This window comes from Postia placenta (assembly GCF_002117355.1).
Source record: "Postia placenta MAD-698-R-SB12 unplaced genomic scaffold POSPLAscaffold_5, whole genome shotgun sequence".
NCBI lineage: Eukaryota > Fungi > Basidiomycota > Agaricomycetes > Polyporales > Adustoporiaceae > Rhodonia > Rhodonia placenta.
In genome coordinates this window covers 1,313,584-1,330,357 of record NW_020169836.1, presented here as the reverse complement: position 1 = coordinate 1,330,357, position 16,774 = coordinate 1,313,584, and the positions used below count along the sequence as shown (strand labels likewise).

Here is a 16,774-nt window from a genome sequence, read left to right as displayed (position 1 = left end):
ACTATGCACAGGCTACAGGCACGTCAACAGGCCTGTCGTATGATGGGAACTGGAGACGATCCGGCGTTGCAATTCGCCGTTGAACACACGTAATAGCAGGAGAAACCACTCGTGTGTTTGATGTCGCCGGTGTGGTACCACTGACAGCGCTTTGGGTGAGAGTCGTTTGCTCGGTATATAAGCGCATGCGAGATGCTAGTGGAGACTCACGACTCGACGAGCATTGTGTCGACTCCTCAGCATGGCTCTTCTGACCTCTTTCCTGGTTGCACTGGCAGCATGTCTCCCTGTGGTACGTCATGTTATTATTCTATGATGAACAATGTGACGTTCATTTTGCCCATCACAGCTTCACGTAGCTAACGCTCAAAGCTGGGTCTCTATCGGCTGCTACACGTCCGCTAATTCTCCTCTGTGCTAATACTGACACTGACTGTACTCTCTTTAAAGTGATGCGCCGATTGCCACACTAGCCGGCCCGTCTAGCGACATCACGTCAATGACCATTGACTCCTGCATTGAGTTTTGTCAGGACCAGGATGACGTGTACGTTTATGCAGGCGTTGAATACGGGGACACGTGCTGTACGTACCATCGACGCGCATATTCGCTTGTGGAACTCCGTTGACATAATCACTCGTGAGAACAGTTTGCGGCAATGGTATTGACAACCAAGGCGTACCGGCGGATTCTTCGAACTGCGACATAGCATGCACTGGAGATTCGAGCGAGACCTGCGGCGGTGATTGTGTGTACCTTGGCTCGCAGCAGTTGTTGCCGAATGCTGATGGTTTCGCTATTGCTGTTATGATCAAGACTACTTGGATATCTACTGGAGCGGTGATCCGCCGCCGCCGCCGCCGGTCACCGTCTACCAGGTTGGACATTGGGTGCTGCTGGGCTGTTACAGGTAGATTTGTGACATCTGCGAACGTTCTGGAGGGCCTTCTTGATTCACGGACCGAACCGTAGCGACGCGGACGGTGCGCGCACACTCACCACTACTTCCGATCTTGCGCCAAGTTCCGTCACCGTCGAGTCTTGCACGTCCTACTGCTACGATGGCGGATTCAACTACGCCGGAGTCGAGTACGATCAGCAGTGCTGTACGTCTCCCCGTAATATTCACACTGTCGCGCCGTTTGTTTCTCACCATGGCTATCGTGTCTGCAGACTGCGGCCTCGCCATTGAGAACGGAGGCCAACCGATCAATTTGGGCAACTGCGACATGGTCTGTGCAGGCAACACCTCCGAATATTGCGGCGGCTCTTATACTCTCGATGTGAGTGCCATGTCGAGACGTCGTATGCAAACAGCACTGATAGCGCCACCAGCTTTACGTCTACACCTGATGTGATCACTGTTCGTTCTGCATCAGACCGCATCACCCCTTTACCCTACACCGTGCAGGGTAAAGGTGCGATGCGTCGACCGGCCACTGATGCAGAACAGGGTGACCCTATGACCTGAATTGCACCATCCTCTCGTTCGTTTACCGCGCTTGGTTGTTTAAATTTCCGCAATGTATGCAGCGTCGTTCTAATACGAATTTCCAAAATCGCCCAAATAATGCAGGATCACACTAAGAGGAACTCGAGCTCACTTGTGACCTAATCATATTCGGTGACAGAACATGGCTTGCGCAGGGTGCGTACCCAACGTGGTGTCTGCATCACTTCGACTGGAACGTCTCTGGCAGACTTGACATGACGCATTGCGAACACTGCGAGCCAGCTGCACCTCTGAGGGCTCAATAAATATGTAGTATTAGATTGCAAATTGATACAACGTTGGTTTTACACACTTTTCTACTTCGTCGCGACGCCGCCGATGCCCTGCCTACCGCGGCCTTCCTGCGTGCGACGGTGACCGCTCCCGCGCACTACCGACCGGCCCAAGCGCCGCCGCCGACTTTGCTGGTGCGAACGGCGTGCTCCCCGGGTTGAGCTCCAACTTGCCGGACACATGCCCCGCCGTCGAGCCCCCGACGCCGACTACGGGCTCGAACGGCGGCGCAGTGCTCGACAGATTCGACGCGCTCGCGGCGGGCACGGGCGCGGGCGAGGACCCTGAAGACGAGCCGCCCGAACCAGAACCCGACCCAGAACCGGAGCCGGAACTCGAGCCCGCCGTCTGCGCCGCAGGAAGACGGCCTTGCCCCGGGGCGCCCGGCCGCTGCAGGTGGATGACACCGGGACCCGCGCCCAGCTCGCGATGGTTGGGGAGCGAGAGCCGCGCGCCGTGGGCGGGGCGCTGGATCGGCGGGATGGGCGCTGGATCTGCCGCAGGGCGGCTGATGGGTTTTGGTGGAGGGAGCGACGGAGACGCGCGGAGTGTCTGTGTCTGTGCCTGCGTCTGCGTCTGCGTCGGTGGGTTAGCGTGCGGATGTGAATGCCGCTTGCGCGTATGCGGGTGATGTCCGTGAACGCCATGATGTGCGCTGTGCGCGGGGGAATGGTGTTGCGGATGTTCGTGCGGATACTCTTGCCGCGCAGGCTCGTCGTCGGGCTCCCGCGCACTGTCCGTGCTGCCGCTCGTATTCCCCGCCTCGCCCTCGTACCCCCACGGGTCCCGCTCGACCCGCTCGCGCTCCTCCTCCAGCCGCCGCAGCCGCTCCTCCAGCTCGCCAATGACCCCCCGCGCGCCCTCCCCCTCCTCGCCGTCGGCAGCGCCCTCCAACCTTTCCCGCCGCGCAGCCAGCCTCTCCAACGCACGCCTCAGCGCGCCCTCCTCGCCCTCCTCGCGCTCGCGCCGCGCCTTCTCCCCGCCCTCCGCCTCCTCCCGCGCGCGCCGCGCCGCCTCCGCCCTCGTGCGCACGCGCGCGAGCTCGCCCTCCGCATCGCGCACGCGGCGCTCCAGCTCGCCCATGCCGCCCTCGAGCGCCGCGCGGCGCGCCTCCATGTCCTCCGCCGCGGCCTCGAGCTGGCGGCGCGCCTCGCGCAGCGCGAGCACCTTCTGGCGCGCCCGCGTCTCGTGCGCCGCCCCGCGCTCCGCCGCACGCCGCAGGGCCTCAATCTCCGCGCGCACGGCGGCGTCCGCCTTCTGCGCGTCGCGCCGCGCCGCCTTGAGCGCCGCCGCGAGCTGCGCGTGCTCAGCGGTGAGCAGCGCGAGGGTGTGCGCGAGCTGCGCGTGCCGTTCCTCGGGCGTGAGGAGCGGCGGGGGCGCGGGCACGGGCGCGGGTGTCGGGGATGCGGACGCGGACGCGGACATGTTTGTGGGAGGCGAGGGCGAGGAATGTGCGGTGGCTAGGTTGGATGCGTGATGGGACGTGCTGGCGGAGAGCGAGGTGGTGAAGCCGGGGGCATCGTCGGATGGCAGTTCGCCCATTGACGAATCGGAGTTGCCTTCGGTATCTGTCGGATTGCTTGGTTAGCGTGAACGAGGTGCAGCCCCCGTACTCCAGAGATGCTGTGCCCTGTATCGATGAATGTACCGTACGATATCCTTCCGTCTCAGTTCTACGAAGACGTATAGCATGCGGTCAAAAGAGCAGGACCAGGCACAGGAAGTGCATTCGTCGCCACATGAACCACATATATGCGCTTCCCGCTGCTCGATCCACATAGTCGGGTGCACCATCAATCCGCACTGCATTCGTTCCTGCGCCACACCATGGTCGTAAGACCAGGTATCAGACACGATGATCCCAATTGCTACGTGCGCCACAGGTAGTGCGCCACAGGGGCCATAGCCCACCATCGCTCCGACAATATGCCACATTGACAAGTCGCCCTCATCCCAGTATGTCGCTCAGACTCCGTGATGCACAAAAATCAACCCGGTCGCGTCACCGTTTCCGCCGGCCAACAACGAGAACTGGGTTACCAAAGAGGTAGCGAGATCCCGCATCGGCAGGTCGGCTGAGAAGCTGAGACCGCGCTGATAGTAATCATATATGATGGCAGTGGCAGCGGGCAGCCTGGCGCGGCACCAGGTCTTGCAAGAATAAACCCCCGGCGGAGGAAGCCAGTCCACACAGAGCCTGCACCCGCCGCGGCCAAGGAAGCAACGCCCCAAAATCGACCTCCCGGGTGGACCTTGGGTTTTTCAGCATATCTGAAAAGGAACCCGCGTGTTCCAATTTTTCTGCCATCTGCAGAGTCCTATGAGTAGCGTCGGTGGCGGCTTGGCTGGGAGGCTGCTCCGGTGGCTGGTTATCGCGCAATTCACCCGTCAACGTGGACCACGACGGTGCAATCCTGCGCACAGACCAGACCATCGGCATGGACAGCCTGCACACGCATGCCCGCACACGCAACAATGAGAATGAGGGAAACCTCCAACGCGCGCAGATTCGCACGTCCAGCGTAGAGACGTCCCCAGCTCATAGACCGCTATGAACAAGCTTGTGTGACGCGGCTGCTGGCCGACGCGAACACCATATTTGCATTCACCTTTTTCAGGGTGACGGACCCTAGAGACATACATACTCGGATGAGGGGGGGGGAGGCTGCTCCGGTGGCGGGTATCGCGCGGTGCGCTCGTTGGCGTAAACAATGCGATCCGGCGCACAGGCTGGACAAGCTGCACGAGCAGCCTGCACAAGCCATGCCCGCACGCGCAACGACGAAAAGTGGAGGTAATTCCTACCGCCCGCAGATTCGCACGTCCAGCGTAGAGATAGTGTTGTTGGCAATCGCAGCGCCTGGCACAGCAATTGGCGCAGGGGTAGCGAATGGCGATTGCTGGCGCAACTCGGAAGGGTCAGGCCTGGTCCGGACTCCGAGAAAGCGGGATCTGAGGTCACTGCTATCGTCTCTCGGTCTGTGGTTGCGCTGTGCAATTTTTCTCGCCTCTGAGCGTGAAGAAATCCCATTCAGCAGTTGCGCCACCCTTGCCAGATATCGCCATGGGCGGGTGTCGCACGATTCGCCCGTCGGCGTAGACCATACGGTCTTGAGCACATACCGGACAAGCCGCGCAGACAGCCTGCACACGCCACGCCCGCATGCGCAACAACGAAAATGAAGGTAATGCCCGACGCTCGCAGATTCGCACGTCCAGCATAGAGACGTCCCCAGCTCATGGATCGCTGTAAATGAGACTGTGGTGCGGCTCCTGGCCGGCGCGAGCACCACCTCTCCACTCACCTTCGCCAGGATGACGGACCCTAGAGACATACATATCCGAACGTGGGACACAGCACCTCTGAAGGACAGGCATCGGCAAGCAAGACAAGGACTGAAAATGCTCACCTGTGGTGATGAGGCCCCTCATGGACCGCTCTCTGGGCATGACGCCGAGCTCGACATCGTACTGTCGCCCAGGCATGAGCCCAAACAGGATGACGACCGCTTCGTCGACCTCGTCGTCCATGCGGATGAGGACGCGCTGCCATGGGATGCCGTTGACCTTCACGGACAGGCCCTTGTTGAGCACGTCCGCGACGATCTGGGGCTGCGCCGGGGCGGTGCCAGCGCCGGATGCGCTGTCGGAGTCGTCAGAGTCGCCATCGGGCTGGGCGTGGGCGGGGTCGTATCCGTCGTCAGAAGAGGCGGGTGAGTCTGCGGCGGAGTAGGGAGAGGAGAGGATGAAAGTGACGGAGACGGAGGTGATTTCGCGGACAGACAAAGCGAGAGAGGGTCTCCAGGGCCGAATGGAGTGCCAGTCGTCCATGGCCGTTGCTGCGAACCTTGCCACAGTCCTCGGCCAGGCTCGCGGGACAATCGTAAAAATGACAAAAACACTCTCTGGCGGGGAGTCGAACCCCGCTTTCGCGCGCACGGCTTCGCATGACAAGCGCGTGTACTAACCGATATACGACCAGAGAACTGAACGTTTCGCCCTTAGATACCCTTGTTGCACAGACCGCGCGCTGTTCGAACGAAACCGCACAAAAAATCATAAAACTCCACATCATCATAAAGGGAGGTTACGAAGGAGTCCGCACTATTGAGCGCTTGATATTTCATAGGGAATCCATGGCAAATGTGCAAAAAATATCACCAGCCTGTCAGTTCGGATACGGGGAATTGAACCCCGGGCTATCGCGATCAAACAGGTGAGAGGCGATAATGTTAGCCACTACACCATATCCGATATTGATGGCGGTACTCGCGGACAATATCAGAAATGGATCGCTCATTGACGTCATCGGTAGTACCACTGAGGCTGCTCATTTCGAGCGTTCGTTAATAGTCCCACTGCTCATCGTCCCTAGCACACCAAGATGCCCTCTGCACTCATCCTCATCGCAGACGGAACAGAAGAAATGGAGTTGTAAGTCACCGTCTGGCGCAGCACACCCCTCACGCCTGACCCACCGTCGCCTCGTCCCGCGTGCGATGCAGCACCATTACTTACGACACCCTCGTGCGCGCCGGCATCGTGTGCACGTCCGCATACGTGCCCGCCCAAGACGCCCCCGAGGCGGACAAGACAGCCCTCTCGTTCGCGACGTGCTCGCGCGGCCTCAAGATCGTGCCCGACACGCTCTTCTCGCCCCAGGCGGCCGTCCCGGTGCGGCGCGCTCGGCATACGCTCAGCTAACAATGGTAATAATAAGATGGCTCGTTTTGCCGACACGCGCACAGGAGCACTACGACCTCCTCGTGGTCCCCGGCGGCGCGAAGGGCGCGCAGACGATTGCGCAGAGCGTGCCCGTACAGCACCTCGTCCGGCGGTACCTCCAGGAGGAAAAGTACGTCGGCATGATCTGCGCCGGTGCGTCCCTCCGCTCCACCCCCCACTCCCGTGCTCATCCGCGCCCACCGCTGATGCGGCGCCAGGCAGCCTCGCCGCGCAGACGTCCAAGCTGCCCCGGCAGCCCCTCACGTCGCACCCGAGCGTGCAGGCCGAGCTCGAGAAAGGTGTGGCGCCGCGCACAATATGCCCGGATCCTGTTCCACTCACTCATGCACGCGCGGCCAGACTTCGAGTACTCAGACGCGCCCGTCGTCGTGTCTGGCAAGCTCGTCACAAGGTGCGTGCGGGCCCGCGGTCTGCGCCTGCTCATGTCAACTGCACGGAAACTAACGCCGCCCACGGTGCCGCCCCCTCGTGACCCCGCCCCTCTTCTCCGTGTACTCTGTACAGCCGTGGTCCAGGTGAGTGTCCCTTCGCTCAGTTCAGTGTCCATCTCTCTCTACGCCCCGTGGGCGCGGGCGCGCTCTATGCGCCACACGCAAATCCTTCTTTCGCGGCACGCCGAGCAGCATCGCGCTGACAGGACTGGCGCACAGGCACCGCGTTCCCGTTCGCGCTCACCCTCGTCGAGCTCCTCTGCGGCGCGGCGGCGCGCGCGGAGGTCGCGGGCCCGATGGTCTTCCCCGCCGGCACGTTTGCGTGAAGCGAGCGCGAGATACTCAGGATGGGCAGCGTGAGTGCGCCAATCGAGGGGCGGGCGGGAGGGGGAGGGGGAGGGGGAGGGGGAGGGGGAGCACGCTGATGTATGATGTATGTAGAAAGCCACGACCAACGTCGTGTAATTGTACAATCAGATTCCGTGCATGCAAGCTAGACACCGCTGGCTGTCTCAGATCGGCAGAGCATCGTCTCGCCACGGGCGCCGGATGGGCAGCTCTGAACAGGCCGACAACGGCCGGGCTACTGAATCCGGCTACGCTGAGGCGTACCGTCTTCGGTCCTGGGGACTGTCATATGAGCACGCCAGATGAGACTATGATGCACCCTAGGCCTTCTCTCAGATATATGCGGTGCGCGTGCCACGCTGCACCATCTTCGCGCGGAAGTCAGTGCAGAGTCGGCTGTGGCTGCTGTGGCGGCGGCACCTCGTCTCATCGGCCCGACACCACGGATCGTCGTCTCCGACGCATCGAACATCGTCAGGCCGTGAGCACTAAGCTCGGACAAGATGCTCGCGAGCTCACTTCCGCCAGTGCTGCGAGGACCGCCGTAGTCGGCATCGTGCGGCCAGGGGACTTTTACGTGTCCGTACTTACTAGACTCAGGGTATGTACTTGCAGTGTTTTTGGACATTCTTGGGTTGCGCCACTTTTGGTTTGTGCACGCCCACCAGACGCGAAGACATCCGGGATTGTCTAATGGGAATTGACCTTAGGACCCAGTGTTATAATTCTGGTCACCTAGCTCTCTCAATATGTCACAAATATAAACCTCAACTTGCACATTGGTGAGTAAGTCCTGTGCCACATTGTCTAACACGCGCCGTTTGAAAGTGAAGAACAAGTAGAATATGTATGGTATGCTTGGAGAGCACTTTAGAATAAAGATGCCTGCTTTCCGGTGTTTCCGACCTTCGCAGCCATCAATGAAGTATGGCTGCCGCATTCGTCGCGCCCGTTGCCGTTTTGGGATCATCAGTGACAGAAATCGTAACCCCTGTTCTACCTGCATCGGTGGACAATCGTGGACATCCGAGTCCTGTGTAGTATACCTTAGCCCTAGAAGAGGTAGATGAGGAGATAGAAAAGGGAAATCCACATAAAACTGTTTATTCCGATTGATCAAGATGTGAGTGGTGTCGAGCAATCTACAATATACTGAAAGTCTTATGGAGGGCCGTTAGTCGTTGATGGCGCAACACAAGGTCAGAGAAAACGCATCGAGTACGTAGCAACTAGCTTCGAATTGCTCTGACATCACCGCCGCCGATCTCGTCGCGGCAGATGCTCCTGCAACACGGCTGCGACGCGAAGCAATGGGGAGGCCAGTGCTGCAGCTTTATGCGAGACTCTGGGGTATCTAAGCAATGACCTACGCACAATTGAGACTACTCATAAACGACGGATACTAACAATAACCTTGTGCTTTAGTAGCTAATCGTCGTATGAAACTAAATACGCGGTCATGTGATCTACTACCGTAAGTTTCGACTGTATATCCAACAGCTACTATACATCTACCTACTTACTATGATACACAGTGTCTTTTAACGTTGCTCCATACTCGATGTAGATCCCATGATCAGCCACTGTACATAAGTCGCGAGGAAGTAACCAGCCATGGCTTGAGCCCGAGCCAAGCCCGAGCCAGGCCAAAGCCCGCGGCCAGGGCTCTCTGAAGTCAGGCCAAAGCCATGGCTTTCTAAGCCAAGCCAGGCACAACACTATGAGGGATCAGTCGGGGTTGTAATGACGAGTGGGGACGCGAGCCTGAGGCAACCCTCCGGAGTAGTCCAATATTGATAGCGTCGGGGACAGAGTGGCTCGACATGTGTGTATCCCTGAAGTCGGCGGCCACAAAGGCTCCCAATGCTTCGAATGCGAAGAGAAAGACACACACATACAACATCAATGTTATGTTGATAGCTTCCTGAATGTGGTCTTACTTCCGCTTCCTCGCCATCGTACCTTGTCCGTTGACGGAATGAACGAGACTTCCATGCCGCCGTCCGCAGTAGGCTGTACGTCTTGATCATGTGCTGACGCCCTACGTTCACGCTTTGCATCCCCGAGCGTGGCTGCGGCGCGCGGGGGAGGAGGCGGAGGACAGCGAGAAAGCAAAACGCGAGCGCGAGGAGCGCGAGGAGGGCACGCTAAGGCGTGCCTTGGATCGGAGGCTGGAGGGCACAACTCCTGCTGCGGACGTCTCCGTTGTTCCCTCCGCACAGACCCATCGGCCGCCCTGCGGACCCTGCGCCGATCCCGCCCATCCAGCGTCCTGCCCACGGCGCGCGGCTCTCGCTCCCCAACCATCGCGAGCTGGGCGCGGGTGCTGGCGTCATCCACCTACAGCCGCCCGCCGATGCGGGAGCCCCGAGGCAAGGCCGCGGTAGGCAGAGCAGCGGCGTCGCGACGGGTGTAGAGAAGTGTGTGAAACCAGCGTTGTATCAGTCCGCGATCTGCTACTACATGTTTACTGAGTCTCGGAGGCGTAGCTGGCTCGCCGTGTTCGCAATGCGTCATGTCAAGTCCGCCAGAGACGTTCTAGTCGAAGTAGTGCAAAATAAACATGGGGTACGTGCAGTTCGCACAGGCCCGTGTACAGCCACCCTGCGCAAGCCATGTTCTGTCACCGAACTTGATCAGAACACGTGTGAGAACGAGTTCCTCTTAGTATGATCTTACAATATGTGGGCGATTCCAAGGATTCAACGTGGCGTTTGTATATAGAACGTCGCTGCATATATTGCGGGAATTTAGACAATCAAGTGCGGTAACGAACGAGAAGACGGTGCAATACAGGTCATTGAATCACCATGTTCTGCATAAACGGTCGGTTAACGCATCGTCCCTAGACGATCTGGCGCGGAACGAACAGTGATCCCATCAGTTGAAGACGTAAAGCTGGTGGCACCATCAGTGCTGTTTGTACATGACGTCTCAACGCGGCACTCACATCAAGACTATCGTCGCCACCGCAAAACTCGGAGCTGTTGCCGGCACAGAGCATGTCGCAGTTGCTCAGGTTGATCGGGACGCCCCCATTCTCAATAGCGGAGCCGCAGACTGCAGACACGATAGCCACGTGAGACATGAACGGCGCAACAGCTTGCACATGGGGAGACGTACAGCACTGTTGGGAGTACTCGACTCCGGCGTAGTTGTAGCCATTATCGTAACAATAGGACGTGCAAGACTGGACAGTGATGGTATCTGGTTCAAGATCAGAACCAGCAGTGAGTGTGCGCGCATCGGGCGAGTCGCTATAATGTAGTTCATCGGTCAAAGGCATGCCCTCTAGAACTTTCATAGATGTCAGGAGTTCACCTGTAGCAGCCGAGCGACACCCAATATCCAACCTGGTAGACAGTGACCGGAGGCGGCGGGGGTGGAATGCGGCTCCAATAGATATTCATATAATCTGTATCGTGAAAGCAATGGCGAAACCATCAGTATTCAGTGACAACTGCTGCGGACAAGAATACACACAATCACCGCCGCAGATCTCGCTCGAATCTCCAGTGCATGCCATATCACAGTTTGAAGAAGCAGCCGGTTCGCCGAGGTTCTCTATACCATTGCCGCACCCTGTTCTCACGAGTAACTATGTCAATGATGTCTCACAAGCGGATATGCGCGTCGACGGTACGTACAGCACTGCTGCCCGTCTTCAACGCCTGCATAAACGTACAGACCATCCTGGTCCCCACAAAATTCGATGCAGGACTCGATGGTCATCGACGTGATGGTGCTAGACGGGCCAATCAGGGTGCGAATCGCTTCATCATCCCTTCAAAGAGAATAAAGTTAGTGTTAGCATGAGCATAGAGGAGAATTAGCGGACGTGTAGCAGCCTTCAGAAACCCAGCCGTCGACGCTCTGAGCGTTGGCTGTGTGAAGCTGTGATGGGCGAAATGAACATCACATTGTTCATCACAGAATAATAACATGACATACAACAGGGAGACATGCTGCCAGTGCAACCAGGAAAGAGGTTAGAAGAGCCATGCTGAGTAGTCGACAAAATGTTCGTTGAGTCGTGAGTCCCTACTAGCATCTCGCATGTCCTTATATACCGAGCAAGCGACTCTCATCCAAAGCGCTGTCAGATTACCGAACCGGCGATATCAAACACACGGGTCGTCTTCGCTGTAAACCACTGGTGCGATGGCAGGGATGGCGGTGAGTTTCATGCAGCCATGGATGTTCAGCAGTGAACTGTAATGTTGGCCTGTTTACGTTCACATCAAGCGTCACGCCTGCTTATAGCGTGTGCCTAGCACGTTCGCCGGTTCTGACGTCCTAGAGAACCAATGAATGTGGCTTCAGCATTACTTGGAACATGAACATGTCAGGAACGCACAACAGCCGGTACACCAACAGCTTCCAGGCTGATGTCGGTGATAACACTGATGCGCAGCGTATAGCTCAGTCGCTGCATCTGCTGAAACTCAGGCTCGTGAGTCCCATTAAGAACGCGTTGCGCTTTGCCAGTAGGATGATACTGTACACTAGCTTAAGCAGTAAAACCATAAGTAGCGCGAAACTCTTGATGTCGTGCTCGGTATGACAAACCAAGAGCCAGCGTAACTCCCGCATCCCTGATCTTTCCGGTCCGACGGCGAGGGAAAGTGTCTCAATAAACAACAGCGAGCCGGACGCGAGCCTTGAGCGCTCACCGGTGAGGCGACTCTCCGGAGTGGCCACCGTCGGCAACAGAGTGGCTCAACATGTATGAATCTCTGAAGCCGGCAATCATAAAGATTCAGAATGCTTCGAATGACAAGACAAAGACACACACATACAAAACGGATGCTGTGTTCACAGCTTCCTAAATGTGTTTTTACTTCCACTGCGCATTCCCTTCCTCCTCTGCATCCGTCCTTTCCGTTCGCTCTCACTCATTATCTTCTCGGCGTCCTCACCTCCACGTTCCATCCCTGCCCCGAAGCTTTCTACGCCCTTCCGCTTCGCTTTCTCCTTGCCCTTCGGGTTCCTAGTACCGGCAGGCGCCTCGTCGTCGCCGATCATCTCCTCGCCATCATACCTTGTCTGTGACGGAATAAACGAGACTTCCATGCCGCCGTCCGCAGTATGCCGTACGTTCGCGTCGTGTGCAGATGCTCTACGTTTACCCTTGGCATCCCCGAGCGTGGCACGTCGCTGGCCGAACGTAGCGTTCCTGCCGACAAGACGCGCACCTGATGCATCCGTCTTGGCTTGCAGGGGAACAAACTGGACCTTTGGCTCTCGGCGGCGCGGTGGTGGACGTGCACGGAGACCACTGTCGCGTGCCGCCATACGCGCACGGATGTCATCATGCCATAGCTCTGCAAGGGGACGATCAGACATGAGGGAACGACGCGTATAAGATGAGAACGTACCACCAGCGACATCGCTGTCTTCGCTGCTATCACCATCACTCTCCTTCTCCTCGCTATCACTAAGACCGTCGGAAGATGCCTTGTCGCTCTCTTCTTCCTCCTCCTCAACTGCTGTCTTCGTCCGCCTGCTACTTGGCGTCGCTCGGTTGTGCTGCTGTGCAACCGTCGACGGGTTAAGTAATGCAAACTCTCTCGTTGTCTCGTCGACCTGGAAATCGGGATTCTCGAATAGCGCCTTGAATCGCGGATCTGTGAGCAGGCTCGGCTTCTCGCGCTCCTTCTCCTTCTCCTTCTCCTTCTCGTGCTCGTGCTCCTGTTCTTTCCTCTGCTCAGAGCCACTTGCAGCATTCTCCTCGTCAACCTCCACTGCGTCCTCCTCGGCCTGCTCTTTCGCCGCGCGCCTTTTGAGCTTGCGCTCTTCCCTCCGCCGCTCACGCTCCTCCTCCTTCCGGATCTTCTCCGCAAGCAGCTTGTTCACCTTCACGTTCGTCTCCTTGCGTGCACGGATGCGCGTCTCCGCGAGCTGCTCCACCTTCGCGAGCACCGCGCGCTCGCGGTGCTCGGCATATACGTACGGGTTGGCAATGACACGCGCGGCATCGTACAGCGGCAGCGAGATAAAGTAGCCGTGCATGTACGGCTTAAGCGCAGGCGTACCAATGAGATGGTCGAGGCCCAAGCTATGGGACACATTAGCACAGATAGTGTGTTAGGCAGATAGAAATAGACATACATCGTGAGCTCGCTGCGCTCCACGAACTTGTAGTCTTTGTATGCGGTGCGCGCCGTCTGGTCTTCCATCTCCTCCGTGAGATGCTCGAGGAAGCTGCACCAACGCGGTGCAGGCCCGAGTTGTGGGATGAAGAAGGTGGTCATCTGGATGCCCTCGTTTGCGAGCAGCAGCAGGCCACTGCCTGGCACATGGTGCACATCGTTAATGTCCTGCGCGGGCGTGATGGACGCAAAGTTCGTCTCAGGCTGACAATAAACTGTCATCAGATGCATGCAACGCGTCTCGGAATTTGAGAATACACACCGAGTGCCGATCCCAGATCTTGATGACCTTCTTGTCCGCACTAAGCACAAGGCCGTCGCCCGCCATGCGGCTCCCACCTTCGATCCAAGTCACCTTCTTCACAGGCAGACCGTATCCCTGGTCCTTGATAGCCAGTGGCCGTCCTGACCGGATATCATAGAGTAGCGTATGCCCGCTAGACGTTCCAATAGCATACGAGAGCCCGTCCAGTCTCGATGATATCGCCGTGACGGACAACGCCCGCAGGCTCCCCTCGTCGATGCCGGGCAACGTCGGCATAGAGGCAGCGCCCACAGACATGAGCCGCTCGCGCGGAAGCCGCAGTATCCCGACTTTCGCCCTCGAGCGCGGGTCCCAAAACTCGACCGTCCCATTCCCTTCCACGCCGAACCCAAATAGCTGATGGGCGGGGTTGATGTCGATCGTGTTCACGCCTGCGATCTCCTCGCCGCCTGCACCTTGGAGCACGAGCGGATTGAGGAACCTGCCCTGGTCGAGATTCAGCCGGAAGACCTCCGGGCCAGAGGCAGCAATCAACGCATCACACGAGGGGAAATGGTACGCGAGCGCACGGCCAAAGCGGGGTATGCGCGTGCGGTAATGGAAGCCGCCTTGCGTGTGCAGCTCAACCGACCGGTCGTTCTGCAGATGCACAGACTTTGTCCAGTCATCCGACAGCATCTGAAGGCGCGCGAGGTCAGCGCCGCCGCGGTGTGCTCTGCAGCCAGAACAACTTACTCACAACAAAGTCGACATTTTCCGCATCCGTATGCCGCTCGAATTTCTGTGACAGCTGGTCGAGGTCCCAGACCTTGATCTGCGGCTTGTATGTCCCCGTTGCCACTGCATGATGCCCGTCCGGGGTCGTTTTAATGCGATTGCTCGCCTCGGGGAACTCGAAGTGCTGAATGAGTTCAATGCTACCCTCGATCTGTTCGCGGATCGCCGCGCGTTTTCCCTTGCCTTTGGCTGCGCGTTTCCGAGTAAGCCAGTCCGGCAGAGATGATGAGGAGCCCGAGGCGGCTCCGTTGACGGTGTAGACCTTGATGGAGGTGGGGTCCGGCAGGGCAACCATCTTCCTGTACAGTTACGGTGAACGTTTCTGCACCAAGAGATCTATGTCCTCGAAGCAAGCAAGCAGTAGGTAAATAGAGTCAATCGCCGTCGAGGACAAGACGAGGACGAAGGGGGCGACAGACTCAGACTGAGCGTTGTTCTCGACTTCAAAGTTATCGAGCGCAAACTGCACAAATTTACCCGATCTAGATCTGCACCGATCGCACGTGACCCGGGGTTCCCGCCGGCAACTCGATTAGAGACACGATCTGAGAGGCATGGAATAGCGATCTAAGGGGCACGAACAAAGGAATGAACTGTAACCATACTCATGGTACTTGTTGAATAATCACTTCCATAATGCCGCTCGCCATGTCATCGCATTAAATAATCAAAGGGTTTCCGCAACGCCAGATTTTGAGACATATAGGTTATACAGAACGATAATCCATCCATCCTCGTCAAGACATCCGCAGACGTCCCCACGCCCAGTCGCTCGGCGTACTCCATGGTGCAGTCGAGGCGCACGAAGAGGCTCAGTACGTCTTCTTTTTCTCGTCGACGGAGAGACCACCAGGGCCCATGTTCACGAGAAGGATCAGACCGCCGACGATCGCTGCGGCCATACGTCAGCATTATGTAGCAAGGTCCGTTCCGAAAGACCACGTACATAGCGTCTGGAAGAAATCGTACTTCAGGAAGTCCCGCTGCGGGTGGGCAGAGTGCACGCTCCACCAGGCGTTGATGAAGACGTTGAAGACGGAGAGCATGATCACGAGGAACGCAGCCGACCACTTCGCCTTGAACCCGACGGCGACCATGATGCAGGCCGCAAGTCCGATGACGGACACGAACGCACGCCCGATACTCCATGTTCCGCGCAGCATGAAGCCGAGGAACAGGAAGATGAGCAGCACGCGGCCTGCGAGCAGGAAGCTGTCCGACCGTCTCATTACCTGCGGCACGCAAGAGTAGAGGGCCACTCACTATTTCTTGCGATCTGTCTCGCTGAGTGACGGCAGACCCGCAAAGAGCTTCTTGCGGGTGTACATGGAGTCGCTGAACACCATGAGCAGGCCACCAATCACACTCAGGTTGCGCATGAAGAAGTTCAGGTCGAAGATGAGGCCATAGCCGAATGCTTGGAGGATGACAACTCCAAGGAGACCACCGACAGCATACTCAGAGTGCTTTTTCAGGATGACCGCTCCCGACCCAAACAGCATCGTCTAAGCCACGGCAATACGTCGGAACAGCCCAACAGTTCAGCACAAACAACGAGACTTACAATGACGTTAAGCAAGAGGAAGAGGTGGGAGAAGCCCCACCAGAAATGCCGGTGTCTGACATGTCGCTCAGCCCGAGCGCGCTGCACCGCTGGCACAAACATGCATACCTCTGCAAGTACCACAGCTGGTCGCTCCATTGCGTGATGATCCGCAACGAGTCCTCCAGGAAGGTGACAACAATGAGGAACCTGCCAATCGCCGGCAGGTATGGCTTGAGAGGCTGCGTGTAAATCTCGACGTTATCCTCGACCGTCTGGGCGAACGCGCGCAACCGTTCGCGCGGGTCGTCGGAGTTCGCTGCGCGGTAGCCAGACGACGGCCGGCTGTTGGAGAAACCGTGGGGGTCCGGGCTGTAGCCTCCAGAGGCTGCTGGCGGACGCGCGAGCGAAATGCGTGCGGACATGGCGAAACGAGAGAAAGATGAACTGGTCGGCGAGCAGGACGATTGGGACGACGTGGCGTGTCAGACGCGTGGGAACCGGTTTCCTCATACGAAGACACTGCCTTGCACCGCTCGATCGCGGTGATGGCTTTTCGCAGCGAGATCTGTTTCAGGAGAGCCTAATTCACGTTTCATCGACAGCACGAACACAGCAAAGCACTCGTACGAAAACCAGGACAGCTACTCTTACGAAGAAGAAGAAAAAACATTGGAGAAGTTGGGTTGCAAGGGGCACGGAAGCATTTTGATCGGCTGAAATAAG

General features: G+C 57.9%; 6 protein-coding genes and 2 non-coding genes across 8 annotated transcripts; 2 read left to right on the top strand and 6 right to left on the bottom strand.

The window, feature by feature from the left end:
• Window positions 1-241: 241 nt before the first annotated feature.
• On the top strand, window positions 242-1,471 carry POSPLADRAFT_1045823 (hypothetical protein; the record flags this gene model as incomplete). The annotated part of the gene is made up of 7 exons (XM_024478870.1): window positions 242-292; window positions 533-584; window positions 650-748; window positions 817-910; window positions 973-1,106; window positions 1,174-1,283; window positions 1,412-1,471. 7 exons carry the CDS (start codon window positions 242-244, stop codon window positions 1,469-1,471), a joined length of 600 nt encoding a protein of 199 aa, XP_024340293.1.
• Window positions 1,472-1,840: 369 nt separating this feature from the next.
• POSPLADRAFT_1140331 (hypothetical protein) lies at window positions 1,841-5,617 on the bottom strand (the record flags this gene model as incomplete). Its single annotated transcript, XM_024485158.1, has 8 exons — window positions 1,841-2,761; window positions 2,954-3,365; window positions 3,827-4,104; window positions 4,213-4,335; window positions 4,428-4,765; window positions 4,910-5,033; window positions 5,092-5,111; window positions 5,197-5,617. The coding sequence occupies 8 exons, from the start codon at window positions 5,615-5,617 to the stop codon at window positions 1,841-1,843; spliced, it is 2,637 nt and encodes an 878-aa protein (XP_024340292.1).
• A 70-nt stretch (window positions 5,618-5,687) lies between these two features.
• On the bottom strand, window positions 5,688-5,771 carry POSPLADRAFT_t58. Its single transcript has one exon. It is a non-coding gene; the product is annotated as a tRNA-Asp (tRNA).
• A 187-nt stretch (window positions 5,772-5,958) lies between these two features.
• Window positions 5,959-6,040, bottom strand: POSPLADRAFT_t57. Its single transcript has one exon. It is a non-coding gene; the product is annotated as a tRNA-Glu (tRNA).
• A 130-nt stretch (window positions 6,041-6,170) lies between these two features.
• Window positions 6,171-7,289, top strand: POSPLADRAFT_1055552 (hypothetical protein; the record flags this gene model as incomplete). Its single annotated transcript, XM_024480654.1, has 6 exons — window positions 6,171-6,220; window positions 6,292-6,460; window positions 6,535-6,664; window positions 6,730-6,810; window positions 6,872-7,047; window positions 7,170-7,289. The coding sequence occupies 6 exons, from the start codon at window positions 6,171-6,173 to the stop codon at window positions 7,287-7,289; spliced, it is 726 nt and encodes a 241-aa protein (XP_024340291.1).
• Window positions 7,290-10,033: 2,744 nt separating this feature from the next.
• POSPLADRAFT_1065724 (hypothetical protein) lies at window positions 10,034-11,335 on the bottom strand. Its single transcript, XM_024481990.1, has 8 exons — window positions 11,263-11,335; window positions 11,150-11,205; window positions 10,959-11,095; window positions 10,795-10,893; window positions 10,633-10,726; window positions 10,435-10,568; window positions 10,262-10,371; window positions 10,034-10,209 (listed from the first exon to the last, which is right to left on the bottom strand). Exons 1-8 carry the CDS (start codon window positions 11,311-11,313, stop codon window positions 10,192-10,194), a joined length of 699 nt encoding a protein of 232 aa, XP_024340290.1. The 5' UTR covers window positions 11,314-11,335; the 3' UTR covers window positions 10,034-10,191.
• A 410-nt stretch (window positions 11,336-11,745) lies between these two features.
• Window positions 11,746-14,800, bottom strand: POSPLADRAFT_1065723 (hypothetical protein; the record flags this gene model as incomplete). Its single annotated transcript, XM_024481989.1, has 6 exons — window positions 11,746-12,047; window positions 12,107-12,554; window positions 12,690-13,369; window positions 13,423-13,667; window positions 13,726-14,406; window positions 14,468-14,800. The coding sequence occupies 5 exons, from the start codon at window positions 14,798-14,800 to the stop codon at window positions 12,127-12,129; spliced, it is 2,367 nt and encodes a 788-aa protein (XP_024340289.1). The 3' UTR covers window positions 11,746-12,047; window positions 12,107-12,126.
• A 344-nt stretch (window positions 14,801-15,144) lies between these two features.
• Window positions 15,145-16,473, bottom strand: POSPLADRAFT_1065722 (hypothetical protein; the record flags this gene model as incomplete). Its single annotated transcript, XM_024481988.1, has 5 exons — window positions 15,145-15,397; window positions 15,452-15,717; window positions 15,769-16,010; window positions 16,070-16,124; window positions 16,178-16,473. 5 exons carry the CDS (start codon window positions 16,471-16,473, stop codon window positions 15,318-15,320), a joined length of 939 nt encoding a protein of 312 aa, XP_024340288.1. The 3' UTR covers window positions 15,145-15,317.
• Between the last annotated feature and the right edge of the window lie 301 nt (window positions 16,474-16,774).

Coding starts and splice junctions, on each gene's coding strand:
- POSPLADRAFT_1065724 (XM_024481990.1), bottom strand. CDS start 11,313: ATGGCTCTTCTAACCTCTTTCCTGGTTGCACTGGCAGCATGTCTCCCT. Junction 10,569..10,632: donor GTGTCGCTCGGCTGCTACAG/GTGAACTCCTGA, acceptor ACTACATTATAG/CGACTCGCCCGATGCGCGCA. Junction 10,372..10,434: donor CGAGTACTCCCAACAGTGCT/GTACGTCTCCCC, acceptor TCGTGTCTGCAG/TCTGCGGCTCCGCTATTGAG.